The sequence below is a fragment of the Cucurbita pepo genome, chromosome LG08 (assembly GCF_002806865.2).
Source record: "Cucurbita pepo subsp. pepo cultivar mu-cu-16 chromosome LG08, ASM280686v2, whole genome shotgun sequence".
In the NCBI taxonomy this organism is placed as follows: Eukaryota; Viridiplantae; Streptophyta; class Magnoliopsida; order Cucurbitales; family Cucurbitaceae; genus Cucurbita; species Cucurbita pepo.
Genome location: NC_036645.1, coordinates 6,756,099 through 6,771,935, shown reverse-complemented (window position 1 = coordinate 6,771,935; position 15,837 = coordinate 6,756,099). Strand labels below are relative to the sequence as shown.

The window sequence follows — 15,837 nt, the reverse complement described above, 5'->3', positions numbered from 1 at the left end:
TCCACCCCTCCTACGGTCTAACATCCGTATTGATACACCGCCTCATGTCTAACTCTAATACCATTTGTAACAGACATGTTTTAAAACCTTGAGAAGAAGCCCAAAGAATACAGTATCGACGTGATTGTTACATGAAGATGTTTAAATATACGAGGAAATATGGGCGAAACATTTAAAAGAAAATTAAAGTACTCAAATAGACGTTTTTATTAATATATATATATATATATATATATATATATATAAAATCAAGTTTGGAGTATATTTTGAATTTAATTTTTATTTGGTCTTCAAATTTCAAAATATTACATTTTTACCCTTGAGTTTTGAATTTATCGGTCAGTCTCTATTTTTATCGATTTTACACATTACTTCCAAAATTTTCATGAACAGTCACATTCGATCATTTATATTAATGTCTATTAATTAATTTAAATAAATTATAAGTAAATTAATTAAATATCACTATTAAAATTAATTAAGAAAAATCCACGTCATAATTTCGTGATAAAAATATAAAATCATAAAATTTTAAGACTAAAAATACTAAATTCAAAACTCCAATATATATATATATATATTATATATATATATATATATATAATATTTCAAAACCTAAAAATTAAATTTAAACACAAAAATTCTATTAAATATATATTTTTTTCTTTTTGATCAGTTGAATTATCTTCGAGTTAGCCATTTAAATACCGACATTAAACTTATATCAATTAGTTTTAACATCATTAACCGAAAAATGGTATATCAAAAATATATACATATATATATATATATATATATATGTACGTGTGTATATATATATATATATATATATATATATATATATATATATATATATATATAAAATAAAAACATACTAAATTAAAATGGTTTAAATAATGAAAAAAAAAGGCTAAAAATNAAAAAAAAAAAAAAAAAAAAAAAAAAAAAAAAAAAAAAAAAAAAAAAAAAAAAAAAAAAAAAAAAAAAAAAAAAAAAAAAAAAAAAAAAAAAAAAACTAAAACCCTAAAAATCAAAACCCATTTCGCGGTTCTGTTCTCTCTCTTCCATTCTCGCGTCTGTTCACTCGTCACTCACAACTCATCATCACTGATCGAACAAAGCAATTACGCAAATTAGCAACGCGAATCACTGAAACCAACCATTTCCATTTTCTTGTTTCTTGCGAAGAAATCGAAACGAAATACGAAGAAGAAGAAGAGGAAGAAGAAGAAGAAGAAGAAGAAAGCATCATCTTTTCTCGTTTCTACGTTTCTCTCTCACATTCTCCCCCTTTTCTGATCTTGCGCCATGGATTCACGGGAGAGGTCGATGCCTTCTGTTCATCAACCTCAGCCACAATCTACTCCACCCAATAGAATGATGGGAAATGCTTCTTATTCCACCAATTTTCCCAACAACAACAACAATGCTTCCCCATTGATCAACCCCAATTCCACCGCTGCTCAGATGATGTCATCCGCATCGCGATTTCCCTTCAACTCCATGATGGGTTCTGCTTCTAAGCCTTCGGACTCGCCTAATGCCGGTTCTTATGACGGATCGCAGTCCGAATTGCGTGGTGGTGGCTTCAACATTGATTCTGGGAAGAAGAAGAGAGGCCGTCCGAGGAAGTATTCGCCTGATGGCAACATCGCTTTGGGTTTATCGCCAACCCCCGTCACTTCTTCCGCCGCTCCCGGTGATTCTGCTGGCATGCACTCGGCGGATCCTCGCCCGAAGAAGAACAGGGGACGGCCGCCGGGTACTGGGAAGAAGCAGATGGATGCTTTGGGTAGTCTTCTTTATGCCTTTCCTACTTCTTGTTTGTTTTTGTTTAGCTTTAGTGATTGTTTGGTTGCGGTGGACAGGAACTGGCGGTGTTGGCTTTACCCCTCATGTCATTCTGGTGAAGCCCGGTGAGGTAAAGCCACTTGTTTTCCTTTTGTATATATTTTATTACCGTTGAATTTAATTTGATGCTATTCTTCTTTCTTTTTTAATTTTTATTCTCTATTCAGTGACATTCAATTCTAGTTATTTCCTTCGTCGGTTTCTTGGGCTTCCTTTGGGAAAATAATATCAGTTCATTAAATGGAATGTTAATTCTATTGTTGACAAAATCATGGTTAGTAGAAATTAAGATTCTACAAAATCATGGTACTTCTATTGTTAGCTGCTGCACCATAACTCTTTCCCTAGGAATGTGGATGTGTAAATGTGTGTCAGTGTACATATATTCTGTTCTTGGATGTGTAAATGTGTGTAAGTGTACATATATTCTGTTCTTGGATGTTCCTTGGTGCTGTAGGAAATATAATAAAGAAAAAGATGCATTACAACACAGAGTTATGCACCTGTTTTGTGGAAAAACAGATAAGGGAGTTTCCTTGATTTTCTCTCCCCGTGTGTCTTTATTTTTGTGGATAACTTGACAATGGCATGAGACAGGTTTCTTGAATTTTTTGCTGGTTTATATTTTCTCTTACATTCAAGAGTTCAAAGCTTCCCAGATTGTGAGGCCTAAGAATGCTTCAATTTTATGTTTGGATGTAAGGTAAGATAAAATGGGGGAATATGCGGGTCTGATCAGAAATTTTTTTCAGGGTTCTTATGCTTGAAATTGCGCATTAAAATATGTTGCAAGTTCTTTAAACTCTTTTTTGGGTTTTCCTTTTGTATTTTACGTATTTTCTGTGGATGTTTCTTGGTTCTTATAAAAAAATCTAAACTGGAGACCCATTCTAGTTGACAAGTCATATTATTTTATGTATGAGTGGAGAGTTATATGAAAGCGGTCTAACATTTGAATGTCTTCTCCATCCAAAAAAAAAAAAAGTAATAAAAAATTGTGCTAGCAAGTTTCAATGCTAATTGATTCAAATAAATAGCGAACTGTTCTGTGGTTTCTGCAACTGCCCATACTTGCACAGTTGAGAATCTTAAGTATTGCACCTTCTTCTGTGATCATATGGAACTATATAAATAGCTTTGTGCTAACAGACTTGATTCAGAAAACAGAAATGAAAACCAATTGTTCTCACTTCTGAATTCGGGACATCAAATTCCTATCTGGATCTAGCTTTTTCTACATTAACAGTAGTTTTTCTCGAAAAGGAATCCCAATGGAATGAACGGAAGATAGGTGGAAACAGTTTTTTTTTTTTTTACCACTCATTTAAAAGCATAGTTCATGTTCGCCTTTTGGTTCTGTATTGAATTGGATCCAGGATTTGGAAAGTTCAATATTGTAATTTCTTGTCATTTTAAAGCTATAATGTTAATATTTGATTGTCGAAGGTCCAAACAGTTTCCTAAGCCTTGATATTGAGAGCCTGTTGCTTTGATTCCAACTTTTAAATGTTGATGGGAGGTCTGTCTCAATTGAAATTAGGCTCGAGTGATATAGAAGCTGCTTTTGGGAAGACTCTTCATAACTCAACAGCCTCGTAAAGTGGTGTTTACAAGGTTTTTCAACATTGTAGAACTAGAAGTGTAGAATTGTGTGGTGCGAGGGGGGAGACTGGTCTATTAGTTGGAGGAGAGTTGTAACTAGTCTGGAAATAGAAGGATGACTTCTTTGAAGGAGATTTTGAGGAGCTGTATAGTTCAGTCTGATTTGAGTTCTATTTCTTGGTCTTTGGCTAAATCCGGTTTTTCACCCCCGAATTGTTTTTTTTTAACATTTACCGATAGAGATTCCATTCCTTGATATATCAACTAGGATATTTGGCAACCAAAATACCACAAGAAAAAGGAAGTCTTTGTATGGTCTTTGACTCTTCATGGGTTAATCACTATGGATAAAACTCTGAAGTAATCTTTCGCTCGTGTTGTCCTAATTGGTTTGTTTTTGTGGTAGGATGCATTTGAGAATGCTAACCATTTGGTTTTCGTTTTTGTTTTAAATTTTTTATGGAAGAAAAAGTCGAAATGTAGGGAAAAGATTCATATTTCTTTTTAGTTTGATTTGATTGCAAACTCGCCCCTGGTATTATCCTTCAAATTTTTTTATGGTATCCCTTTGAAACAGAAAACTAAAACATTGTGTTTCTATGCGATTAAACCTTTTTTTTGGGCAAAAAGATAAAAGAAAAAAGACTCTTCTTTAGGAGGTTTCGTTGGGCATTTCAAGATAGCAGTGAAAAATGGAAGGATATCTGACTAGAAATTAAAATTTTGAGTTCCTTCTGGTGTACTTCTGCTTTAGATTGTAATCACCTCATTTATTCTTCCAATATTTTAAATCTTTGAGTTCCTTAAAAATCATATTTAGTAGGATCTGGTGGTTGTTCTGTGTGAGTTCTTTCTTCTTTAAACCTGTATAAACCTCGATCTGTTTAGGATAGCAAGAAAGTTAAGCCCTTGAATCCTGTTTTTGTTGAGCAGCTTTATAATTTTTATGATTTTATATATGAAACTTGTTGTGCATGAAGATCCATCTTGTAAAATGTGTTTATTTATTTTTATTATTTTTTCTGTATCTCTATTTGTGTCAGGCTCGCTTGTGTGCACCTTGATGTTGTTTCTGATGTGAAAATTGGAGATCTTGGCTGATATCTTATTCCCCTCATCTTCTTCTTGTTGGAATGAATTTAAAGGTTTCCTCTTTAAAAGAACTCTATAATACCATCAAATAGCCACCAGTTCATTGGAATAAGATGGTGTTTTGCTTCTAAGACTGATAGGATCATCAATAAATAGAGCATTGTCATTGAAGTCTTATATTGAGTTGGTTTTTGAATTCAGTGATTGAACACATTTATTATAATCATCTCTTTGACATGTTTTGCTCTTGACCTTTCTTTTGATGAACAAAATTATATGATTTTAGAGTAGTTTTTCATGGTACAAACTTTTGCTTTATTGAATACGTTTCCTTAGTTTACTTTTTCTCCTTCATGATTATGGATGCATTAATTTGAAGGTTAGTTGATACTTGTTCAAATAAGACATTTTGTCTACGGAATGTACTTTAAGATGGCTTTTCATTGATTTGCAGGACATTGCTTCGAAAGTTGTGGCATTTTCACAGCAGGGTCCTCGGACTGTTTGTGTTCTCTCTGCCCATGGTGCTGTCTGCAATGTTACCCTTCACCAACCCACAATGGCAGCTGGCAGTGTGACATATGAGGCAAGTTTTTAATTTTCCTCAAATGACTTTTGGTCAATTGTAGCCATCAAATTATGTCAGACTTAACATTGATTAACGTACATGCTGACACATCAACTTCCAAAATGTAGAAAGATCCATGCGTGAGTTTTGCATAAGCCTATGAACGCACATGTCATATTCTTGTTTATTGATGCTGAACACCCCTCTACTCTTGATTTTGGTTTTTCTATGAAGCGTGACTCACTTTACATGAAACGCCTGCAGATGGTAATATCACTCAGGCTAGCTATCCTATATTCCTATTTGTACTCTACCTCTTTTAACCTTTTCATTTTACCATCTTTTTCCTTCAGATAGTTGAGGACTTCTTTTAAAAGCTTGTTTTTTTTTCTATGCCTTTGTAAACTCTTTCATTTTTCTCCATGGAAGCTTGGTTTCTTACCAAAAAAAAAAAAAACTCATTTTTCTTCATTTTTTTAAATTTGTTAAAAATCATGTTTGCTTTTACTTTTCAATTTAATTGGTCACCTGTTACACTGTACTCTGGTGATAAAAAGTAAATATCTGACCATTTACAAACATTGCTATTTCCATTGAACTTTATAGAGGAGGTGTATTCCTTCTATCAGTTCTCATCCTGAATTTTTGAATGAGTTAATTCTTTTCAAGTAACGAATGGATCAATGATACTTTAGTTCATCAGTGCCAACCTTGACGCAGCTTGTTCTAGTATATAGTGAATGCACGGTGTTGGTGACTCCTGACTAGCAGTTCACGCTTAGCTACATGTAGGCTATGGTAATTGCCTCTGTTTTTAAATCTGTTGTACTTAGAAGGAAAAGATAGCATTGATTATTGAGGATTTTAACCTTGCGGCGTAAAAAATTAAGCTTCCTTTATTTTCAGCCTGAGGTATTAAGTTTATAGTCGTACAAAGACTGAGCAAAGACTTCTATCTTCTAAGGATTTTAGTACCTAACTGACACTGTCAACTTTATTGGGAGACGGATTGCTCTTGGTGAGAAAATGAAGCTGCAAGAGAAGAGAACAGCATTTCCAAGATTTGCCGATCTAGAATCTGCAGCCTGACTTTGGAAAAAATTACCGACCCTTACAGATACATCAACTCAGAATATCTTTTAATTTATACATCCAAAAGGGGGAGGAGAAAGTCTGCCTCAACAAGGGCTGAGGAAATTATGGAAAAGTTTAGATCACTTGGGTCCAAGTCCTGATATTATCATAGTCGACTTTTATGATCAATCTGGATTCGGGACCTTTTTAGCACCTCATTGTTAAACCATTGAAAGGAGATATCTTGTCTCCTTGCCTTTGCTTTATCTTCTTTGATCTTTTGGAATGAAATTAGTGTGTTTCTTATCCAGGGAAAAGAAAAAAAAAAAGCCCAAAGAGTAGGCAACTCGTACCGAGATAAAGCCACCATATATTCTTCCACGGACCGGAGAATACTATCTTCTACAATGAAAAGCTTCTAGACGAACATCTTGACTTCTTAGGATAAGGATCATTTGAAATCCACTTGCAAAAGTGAAGGACTTGAAATTAACTATTTACCTTGATGCAAGTTAAGGCAAGGGTCAGTAATGAAATCCATGAGGGAGGTCCAGTCTGCAATTTCTCGGTCATTCAAGTTTCTTCTTTGGAGATTTATTTCTTTTATCTATCAAATCTTTAGACAGAAACAGAAATTGAGCGTTACAAAAATGCTCCTTAATTAAAAAAATTACAACAATAAATATTACTCAACTCCATTTTGACATTTTCCGAAGAGAGGTTACAACATTTTTGTTTTGTTTATAAAAACCAATTTTAGTGTTCTTTTGATTAGAAGAAAATCTTCATCCCTTTCAGATCTCCCAGAAAGTTGTCACCATTGGATTCATCCAAATAATCAGATTTAATAGATAATATACCTGACTATTACATGTCAAAGTGATTGCAGAAAATTGGTAATGCAACCATTTAACCGCAGAGATGCTCTTGGTTACCCTTGGGCTGATTCCATCCCCTGAATGAACTTGAGTTCGACGAAATAAGTTATGGTTGGAGCATTCGAGGAATTATGATTACTGCTCTGTTTTACCATTCTCCTTGACTTAAGAAAAATGATGCTTGCATATCTCTCTGAAATTAAGGTCATATTCCATTAGCAGCAGCAAAGAATGCAATGTACAACTAGTGCTCGGTTATTATTTTAAGAGGAAAACTTAGGTGCTTTGGTTGAATGGTAATAGTGTTATGCTTTAGAATATTTGAATATTCTAAATACAAGAAGCAGAGGAATGTTCCGAGTGATTGATATGCCTAGGGATGAGCTTTGAGACTTCATATTCTTGTAGCCTCTTCTGGGTATATTTTCTTTAAACTCTTTTGTAATTATTTTATTTATTTGTTTAATAATTAAATGTGCTTCAAGAGAAAAGGGAGCAGGTGCACCCGATGAACAACCCAACTACTTATCCCTGCAGTTCAATTTTTTTTTTTAATGAACATAAGCATTTGTTTTGGTCAAAGATGCCTGATAATCTACATTTGTTGTGCATCACCAAAAACCTTAAAAAAGGCCTCTTTATTCCTGGAAAAATGGGTGAAAAGAATCCATTCTAGCTGTAGTTTACCCCAAGTATAAAAATATCTCTATTGGTGGTCTTCACTTTTGACTCATTAATCCTGAAAAATAATGGAAAAGAAAAAACCTTTTCTGGCTTTATTATTTCCTTTGAACACAAGGTGTCACCAGTTCTATTGCTTTTTAATCTAATGCAGGGCCGATATGAAATCATCTCTCTATCAGGCAACTTCTTGATTTCTGACAGTAATGGCAATCGAAATCGAACTGGTCGCTTAAGCGTGTCTCTAGCAAGTGCAGATGGACAAGTCCTTGGTGGAATTACGGACATGTTAACAGCAGCATCTACAGTTCAGGTACTAGCCTTCGCCTACTGTCTGCATAAAAGTTATGTGGGCTAGCTTGATGTAGTGTTCATGTTTTCTTTTATGGATGGATTGAATGTTCTTTCCTTGGTTGCATAACTTATCTGCTAATTTAATAAGTTGGTTTTTGTGCCTTAAACCATGTCTTGTTGCAAAATCAGGTTATAGTGGGTAGCTTTCTTGTGGATGGGAAAAAGCTGGACTCAAGTACACAGAAATCTGGGCCATCTTCTACATCACCCAATATGTTAAACTTCAGTGCACCTGCGGCGGCAACAGGCTGCCCCTCTGAAGGTGCATCAAATAATTCATCAGATGACAATGATGGTAGCCCTTTAAGCCGGGCGCCTGGAATCTACACCAATGCCAACCAACCAATTCATAATATGCAGATGTATCAATTGTGGGGTAGTCGAAATCAATAATGAAGCTGCATACCCAACTTAACAGTGTAGTGCATTGGGTGTTGTTGAAGTGGGTTAGTGTTTTGCATCCCGATGTATAGAGGTTAGTCCTGTATTCTGTCCCTAACATGCATTGTTGAAACCGTATCATAACTTTTCTAGAGTAGATTCACTATTCATCTTCTTTTAGCTGCTGGTTGGCTTTATTTCTAGTCAGTTCTAAGTGTTTACTTTAACATTTCTCCATGGATGTAGAACTTCTTCTGAAGATTATGGTAAATCATACCCCATTGGGATGTCATTACGACATTTAATGTAGAGGGTAAATCTTCAACTCCCTTTTTCTCAGGGTAAAAGTCGATCTAATCATGAATTGGATCCGAAGATGCATTGTCGAATCCGTAGTCTGTAGCACTAATATTTCAAGTTTTTTTTACCTCGTGGCTTTTTTTTTATCGTTCTTTCCTGGAAAAGCCACGAAGTTGAGTCGATCTGAGGATTCATGGAACTATATGATATTCAATTAGGTTCATATTAAGATTGGTACGACTTATTATAGTACTTGGCGAGTGATGCCTCCTATTTTCCTCCATCCATCTTAGGCCAAATTTCAGGGTTTTGGGAAATAGACGAGTATTCAAACCTCTGATGTTTTGAACGTGACTTGATCCGTTAGTATTTAAACCTCTAACCTTTAGAACGTGACTTGATCCGTGCTTAGAATATCAGTGAAGTTTTAGCTATATATCAAAGCTTTCTGCCTTGAAAAATAGATTTATTTTAGAAGTTAAATAAAGTATTGAGTTTGACATGGGATATGAACAATGCAGGTAGAGCTCTTGAGGCCACAACTTCATCTGACTATGGTCATCCATTAGATATAATGTGTTGTTTCGTCGTCATCATCATCATTATTTGGTACTGACCCTATTATACTTGTAAAAACTGTATTTGAACTCATTACCATAACAATTTCAGTAGATGGATTCATGATCGTATCCCGAACACAGATGCAACAATTATATGTCAAACGTAAACAATATAGTGACTATATTATACCATATCATTTCTACTATATCTCCATAGTTAAGATATTAAAACATTCGAGGTTCAAGCGTTATGAATTCATGAACTTTGTGCTATTATATTTCCAATGTGAATAATCTCACTTGTAATAGGTAACGATTTTGTCTTATATAGTGTAAAATCGTGTTACATTTTAATAGGATTCACTATCTAGATTGTTAAATTGCTTAAGTAATTATAGTTAGATAATAAGCATGGAACAATACATTGCACGTGTTTTTCTACCATTTTCAAAGTAGATGATTCAAACTTCTGACTTATCGGTCAAGGTAGTAGAAGGTTCAAACTTTTGACTTGTTGTTCTAGGTATAAACTAATTACCGAACTATATGGTAAAAACCATTATTCTTGTTAGACCCGTGAAGAGAACGAAACACCATTATTCTTGTGAGATCTCACATCGAACCACTCACAGGTGAAGCTTGAGTCCCCTTGAAAAAGGGCTTGAGGGGACACACCGAGGGGACACACTATTCTTGTGAGATTTGACATCGATTGGAACCACTCATCGGGAAAGCTTGAAAAAGGGCTTTAGGGGACTTTGGCTGTTACGGTTCTTTTTTCTTTTTTTTTCTAGGGAAAAAATTAGTTTTAATATATAATTAATTTATGTTAATTTTAGATACAAATTTTTTTAAGAAAAAACTTCTCTCAAACATATCCTTTTAGCTTTTAAGAATATTTTTAAAAAACATAGATTATTAAACAAACAAATTGTTCATAAACAATCTTATTTTTTGGAAATATAAAACAAAACACAACCCTTATCCAAAAGAATCCCTAGATTTAGCCATACTATTAAAAAATTAAATAAAGAAATGCCTACTTTATATCTTAACCTAATCGTTAGAACATCGAACCAACCAAACTCATATGGTTTAGAACATATATTATGAAAATATATTTAAGAAAGAAAAATATTATTTTGAGTATATTAAGGTCGTTAATTTAATGTGATGTTAAATTTCTACCAACTTAAAATTACTATCATCTCCGTAACATTATCTCTTATGAGAAAATAAATATTTAAAACATTATTATAAAACATTGTCATGAACTTACATGTTTTAAAAGTATTTAAACCAATATAACAAAATATTAAATAAAACAAAGTAAATATTAAAATTGAAAAAACGCCATATACTAACCTACAATAGGCCGTGCTAATTCAAAACCAGACCATGTAACCTAGGAGTTAGAAAAAGGCAATACAATCCCTTGTCAGTCTTACACTCAAATTCCAAAGCACAAATAAGGACTACCAGCTTGATTCTACAAAAATCCTGGAATCTCCATTTTAATTTCGTAAAGGAGTAAATACTCGACGATGAGTAAGTGAAGGATCGATCCTTGGTACAAGTTGCCCATCACTTACTCGCTTCCTTTTTCTGACCCTTTCTATTCCCGTTCTAGTATGGTTCTTTTGTAACCACACTGAAACGTCCAACACAGAACAATTTGAGACTGGACAATTAGACAACTCCTAGTGCCACATTCGATGTTCTTTAAAAAAAAAACACATTAACTCAATCGAAACTTGCCGAGAAAAACCCTTACGAATACGAAATTACCTACTTTTACAAACACCCATGAGATTATTTCTTCAATAAATTACATTGAGATCCCAAACCCCATAAGAGAAGAAGAAGAAAGAACACTGAATTTAAAGATCCTACAGAGAGAAAGAGAAAATTCAATGGTTGACCTTTGACACCCGTTAGTCAACCCAATCGCNTTTTTTGATGGGTTGTTCTTGATTTGTTGTTTCAAACACTCAAATTTGTCAGAAAGGTGGAAGCTGAATATTTTGCATATGAAGTGGATAATTCAAAAATGGAACTCCTGAATTTGATGCGTCTTGAAATGGGTTGTCGCCGCCGCCAACTCCGCCGCCTACGACGGGGACTTGCTGCTGCTGATCTTCCTCCTCCACTGGTAATCTCTCATACGCCACATTACTAAACGAAGCTGCAATCAAAATCACTGGTCCTGCCGCTGTTAATTCTCCAGCCACCGTCCCGCCGACCACCTGTCCCTGCCCTCCGGCCAAAAATATAGTCAAACTAGTGGCGCTAGCCGGAGCAGGCGGCGGAAGAAACGATCCAGATAGCGACAAAATCTCGAATCTCCCATGAAGAGTCAGTACGGCTCCGGCCGCTGCTGGTTGGCGGATTCCGACGTTACTGACGTTGCCACTACCGCTCAAAATACAGATCCCACGCTGTCGCCGACGCGCGTAGGCGGCGATGCAATCAAATATGTCACAGCCGCTGTTGACCTCTAAGATGTGGACACGTAGCGTGTTGGCGCTCTCGCGGGTGATGATAACCGGCGGCTTCGGCTTGTTTTTTGAACCTGCTGGTCGGCCGCGAGGGCGGCGGCCAAGGACATCGTCAGCGCCGCCGTGGGATTGGTGGGGATCGTCGTCATCGTGGTGGTCGGCGGCGGAGAAATATCGAGTTCCTAAGTCCAATTCCGCCATCAAAACATCAAAAAAATTGTATTTTTTAAAAAACCCACAAAAAATAAGATCATTTCTCTCACTGCCAAAAGTCTTATGAATATTTATATGAAAAAAAAACAATTAATTGGTCCAAATTTCTATTTAAAACAAGACCACTCTCAGCTCTTGCGCGTGGGCAACACGCGATCATGCTTCAAACTAAATCTCAAATTAGGGTTTAATTTTAAGTCAATGGGAAAAAAAGTTGTGAAAAATTTCTGTCTATCAGGTGTTCATTTAACCCGTGAGATCGGGATCTTGTACGAATCATTCCAGTTTAAATGGGAAATGGAGAGGAAGTAGGGAGAGATTTCTCTCGATTAGCTAAACGGGACCAGAGATGACTAGAGATGACCAAAGATGAGACATTTTCCGACCCTGACCCGAACCCAGTTCCCACCTTGCTTCGTCCATAAATAAATATAAGTATATCTACTCGTGGACATTTCCAACGAGTAGACTTGTTATATATATATATATATATATATATATATATATATATTTTAATGTTTTTGCTACGAGTACAGTAGTCAATAATTGAGGAGTTTCTTCATTAATTATTAACGTAATGAATTTTTTTCTCTCCTCACGTTATTTTTTTAAAAAATATTTTTCACGCAATTTGTTATTCTTAACTTGTTCGTACTAACAAAGTTAATATTAATTGATTTGTGACTTCTTGTTAATGTCTCGTGACTACCTACTTCAATAGTGTTCGAGCCTTAGGAATAGGCACAATTTCTTTAATTTTCTTGTTTAATGGAATGAAATTTTCACTTTGTTCATCATATTTAATGCAATAAACACATGCATAAGTAAATGAAAGACACACCAAACCATGAGGCAACAACTTAAAGAAGATGATTCGATAAGCATCATTTTTTGACTTGATGTCTTTGTAGGGACAAAGATGGTAATGAAATGAAAGATGTTGTTCTTGTGGGTTGGTTTTTGGTACCGTGAGCAATTAAAAGGCTAAACCCATTGTGAGATTCTATATCGGTTCGAGAGAGGAACGAAACATTCTTTAGAAGTGTGTGGATGTGTTTTAAAACTGTGAGGTTGAAGGCGATACGTAATGGGTCAATGCGGATAATATTTGCTTGCGATGGGTTTTGGCTGTTTATAAATGGTATCAAAGCTAGACATTGGACAGTGTGTCAGTGAGGACGTTGGCCCCTAAGGAGGGTGGATTGTGAGATCCCACATCGGTTGGAGAGGGAAACGAATCATTCCGTATAAGGGTGTGGGAATCTCTCATTAACAGACGTGAAGCTAACAGCGACACGTAACAAACTAAAGTAGATAATATCTGCTAGCAGTGGGCTTGGACTGTTATAAATGGTATAGAGCTAGACACTGGGCGGTATGCTAGCGAGGATGTTGGTTCCCAAAGGGGATGGATTGTGAGATCCCACATCGTTTGGAGAAAGAAACAAAACATTTCTTATAAGGGTGTGGAAACCTCTCCCTAACAGACACGTTTTAAAATCGTGATGTTGACGATAATACGTAACGGGCTAAAACGGAGAATATTTACTAGCGGAAAGCATGGACAGTTACAAATGGTATAGAGTCAGACACTGGAAGGTATGCCAGCGAGGACGTTAGTTTCTAAAGGAAGTGGATTGTGAGATCCCACATCGTTTGGAGAAGGAAACGAAGCATTTCTTATAAGAGTCTGAAAATCTCTCCCTAGTAGACACATTTTAAAATTATGAGGCTAACAATGATACATAATGAGCTGAAACAGACAATATTTACTAGCAGTGAGCTTAAACCGTTGCACCCATTATTTAAAAAAACAAGTTTGACCAAAAACATGACGAAGCGGGTTTTGTTTTTCTTTTAAGAATAAAAAAAACCAAACAAGGGACAGAGATAAAGAAGCAAGTGGGGTTTCTTTTGTCTTGTCTCATCCAATGGTCGTCTAATGGTTCCTTTGGCTATTATTATTATTATTTGCTTAACTAATCTTGTCTTTTAATGATTAATTTTCACCTAACTTCGAAGTGGGTAAGAAAAACATACCGAATATAAAGAGATCGAGCCTACATTCAGAATACGTTTCACCCTACAAACTATATGAACTGAGAGCTATCGTGACGCCCGAGTAAAAAAGACATATTTTACCGAGCGTGATGATCTTGAAGATATGATAATTGAGAGATATTTAAAAAAAATTTATAGTTCGTATCTATACCAACAAAAATCACCTCTTGAAGCAATTATACGTCGGGTTACCTTCTATGAGTTTTTCTAGGAAGCGTGCGAGCGACGATAAACCATACTAAAAAAAACTCGTGTTAGTTTATGAAAATAGTTTTTATTCTTAAAATTATTTTTAATTTTAGCTTTAGAAAAAAAAAATATAAATCATTGCATATTTTGAACTTATATTTATAATTTTATGTAAGCATAGTGTGACATAAATACTATATAATAAAAACTTTCATACACCCAATGAATAAATATATGAAGCAAAACTAGGGAAAATGATTGAAAAATACTATTTAATATAAATGTATACTTAAATAACTTTAATTTAGTACTATAAAGTATATGTCCGTACCATATTGATTTATTTTATTTTATTATGCTTTGGAATAATATTAATAGAAAAAATATATATTATATTCTTTTTTTTAACTTATAATAATGCTTTAAAATATATTTATGTCTTGAGAGCTTATAATATTATTAAATTAAAAAAGCGGGTTTTGTTTTATTTTGATACGTTAAAATTTTAAAATATTTTATGGGTTAAAATATAATTTTTTTCGGTTATTTTAGGATGATTTGTCATCGCTCAGAGGCGCTATATCGAGTAAAGCTCAGCTCTACTGCATCAATTGGAGTAAAATTTTAGAATTGATACTGTTTAAGAGAATGAGTCATCTACCATATATAATCATTTTCTACGTCATTGTAAAGCAATGCATGAAGCTCTGGAAGGGAGAGAGAGTCACGTGCGGGGTAAAATGGAGAACATATACAACGTGTTGCCTATGGCTGCATGACAGATGTTTCGATTATGCTTGTCTCAAATGGGACCCAATACTCGAGCATACGCCAACGTTGTTCACAAAGTCTCAATATAATGTTGTCTCTCTCTTCAAATCTTACCTAATTCGATATATATGTGTTAGTGTCGGAGCCTGGCGCATCTTTTTAACTTTGTGGTACCCATACCCTTAACGATTGATAGATAGATTGATAGATGGGTGAGCCATTAGTTCGATGATGTCCTAAAAGACAAGGCCACGAGGGAACCCTAAAGGGTAGCTTTTTGGTGGAGTTGGTGAGTTAAGAGTGGCTGAAGCTGCCATTGTAAGCTCACCAACTTTCATGTCTACATCACTTGTCAACTCCCCTATTGACATTTTGAGTAATCAATCATTACGTAGGTTTGTTTGTTTTAGGGTTATGAATCGTTGATTTCCTCGATTATACGTATTCGTGCTCAAATTTTCATTCTGGGTATGCGTCGATATAGACTCAATCGAACGTACTTCTGTCGACCAAATCCGTGACAACTCGACAACAAAGACTGAGGCTGGAGATCGATTGAAAAGGCAGTCCAGCTACCACACTAGATTGAGTTCTTTTAAATAATCGTTGTAGTTGAACAACAAAATCGAGTTTAGTGGGGTTGAAAGAGTTAGAATTTCGTAAGTGCAATAACCCGTTAGCTTAAATGTGAGATCCCACGAAGCATTTCTTGTAAGGGTGTGGAAACTTATCTCTAGTAGACGCGTTTTAAAATCGTGAGGTTG

General features: G+C 35.1%; 2 protein-coding genes across 3 annotated transcripts; one reads left to right on the top strand and one right to left on the bottom strand.

Annotated features, from left to right (window-relative positions):
* The first annotated feature begins 1,004 nt into the window (after positions 1–1,004).
* On the top strand, positions 1,005–9,547 carry LOC111800842 (AT-hook motif nuclear-localized protein 8-like). 2 transcript variants are annotated; one of them, XR_002816034.1, is made up of 6 exons: positions 1,005–1,792; positions 1,869–1,921; positions 5,000–5,131; positions 7,901–8,059; positions 8,230–8,575; positions 9,303–9,547. XR_002816034.1 is itself a non-coding variant. In XM_023684719.1 (5 exons), the coding sequence occupies exons 1-5, from the start codon at positions 1,309–1,311 to the stop codon at positions 8,491–8,493; spliced, it is 1,092 nt and encodes a 363-aa protein (XP_023540487.1). In that variant the 5' UTR covers positions 1,005–1,308; the 3' UTR covers positions 8,494–8,870. The 2 variants fall into 2 exon arrangements, 1 of the variants encoding a protein (XP_023540487.1); XM_023684719.1 differs by lacking the exon at positions 9,303–9,547 and having other exon boundaries at positions 8,230–8,870.
* Positions 9,548–11,308: 1,761 nt separating this feature from the next.
* LOC111800148 (AT-hook motif nuclear-localized protein 23-like) lies at positions 11,309–12,040 on the bottom strand. Its single transcript, XM_023683737.1, has one exon. The coding sequence runs from the start codon at positions 12,038–12,040 to the stop codon at positions 11,342–11,344; it is 699 nt and encodes a 232-aa protein (XP_023539505.1). The 3' UTR covers positions 11,309–11,341.
* Between the last annotated feature and the right edge of the window lie 3,797 nt (positions 12,041–15,837).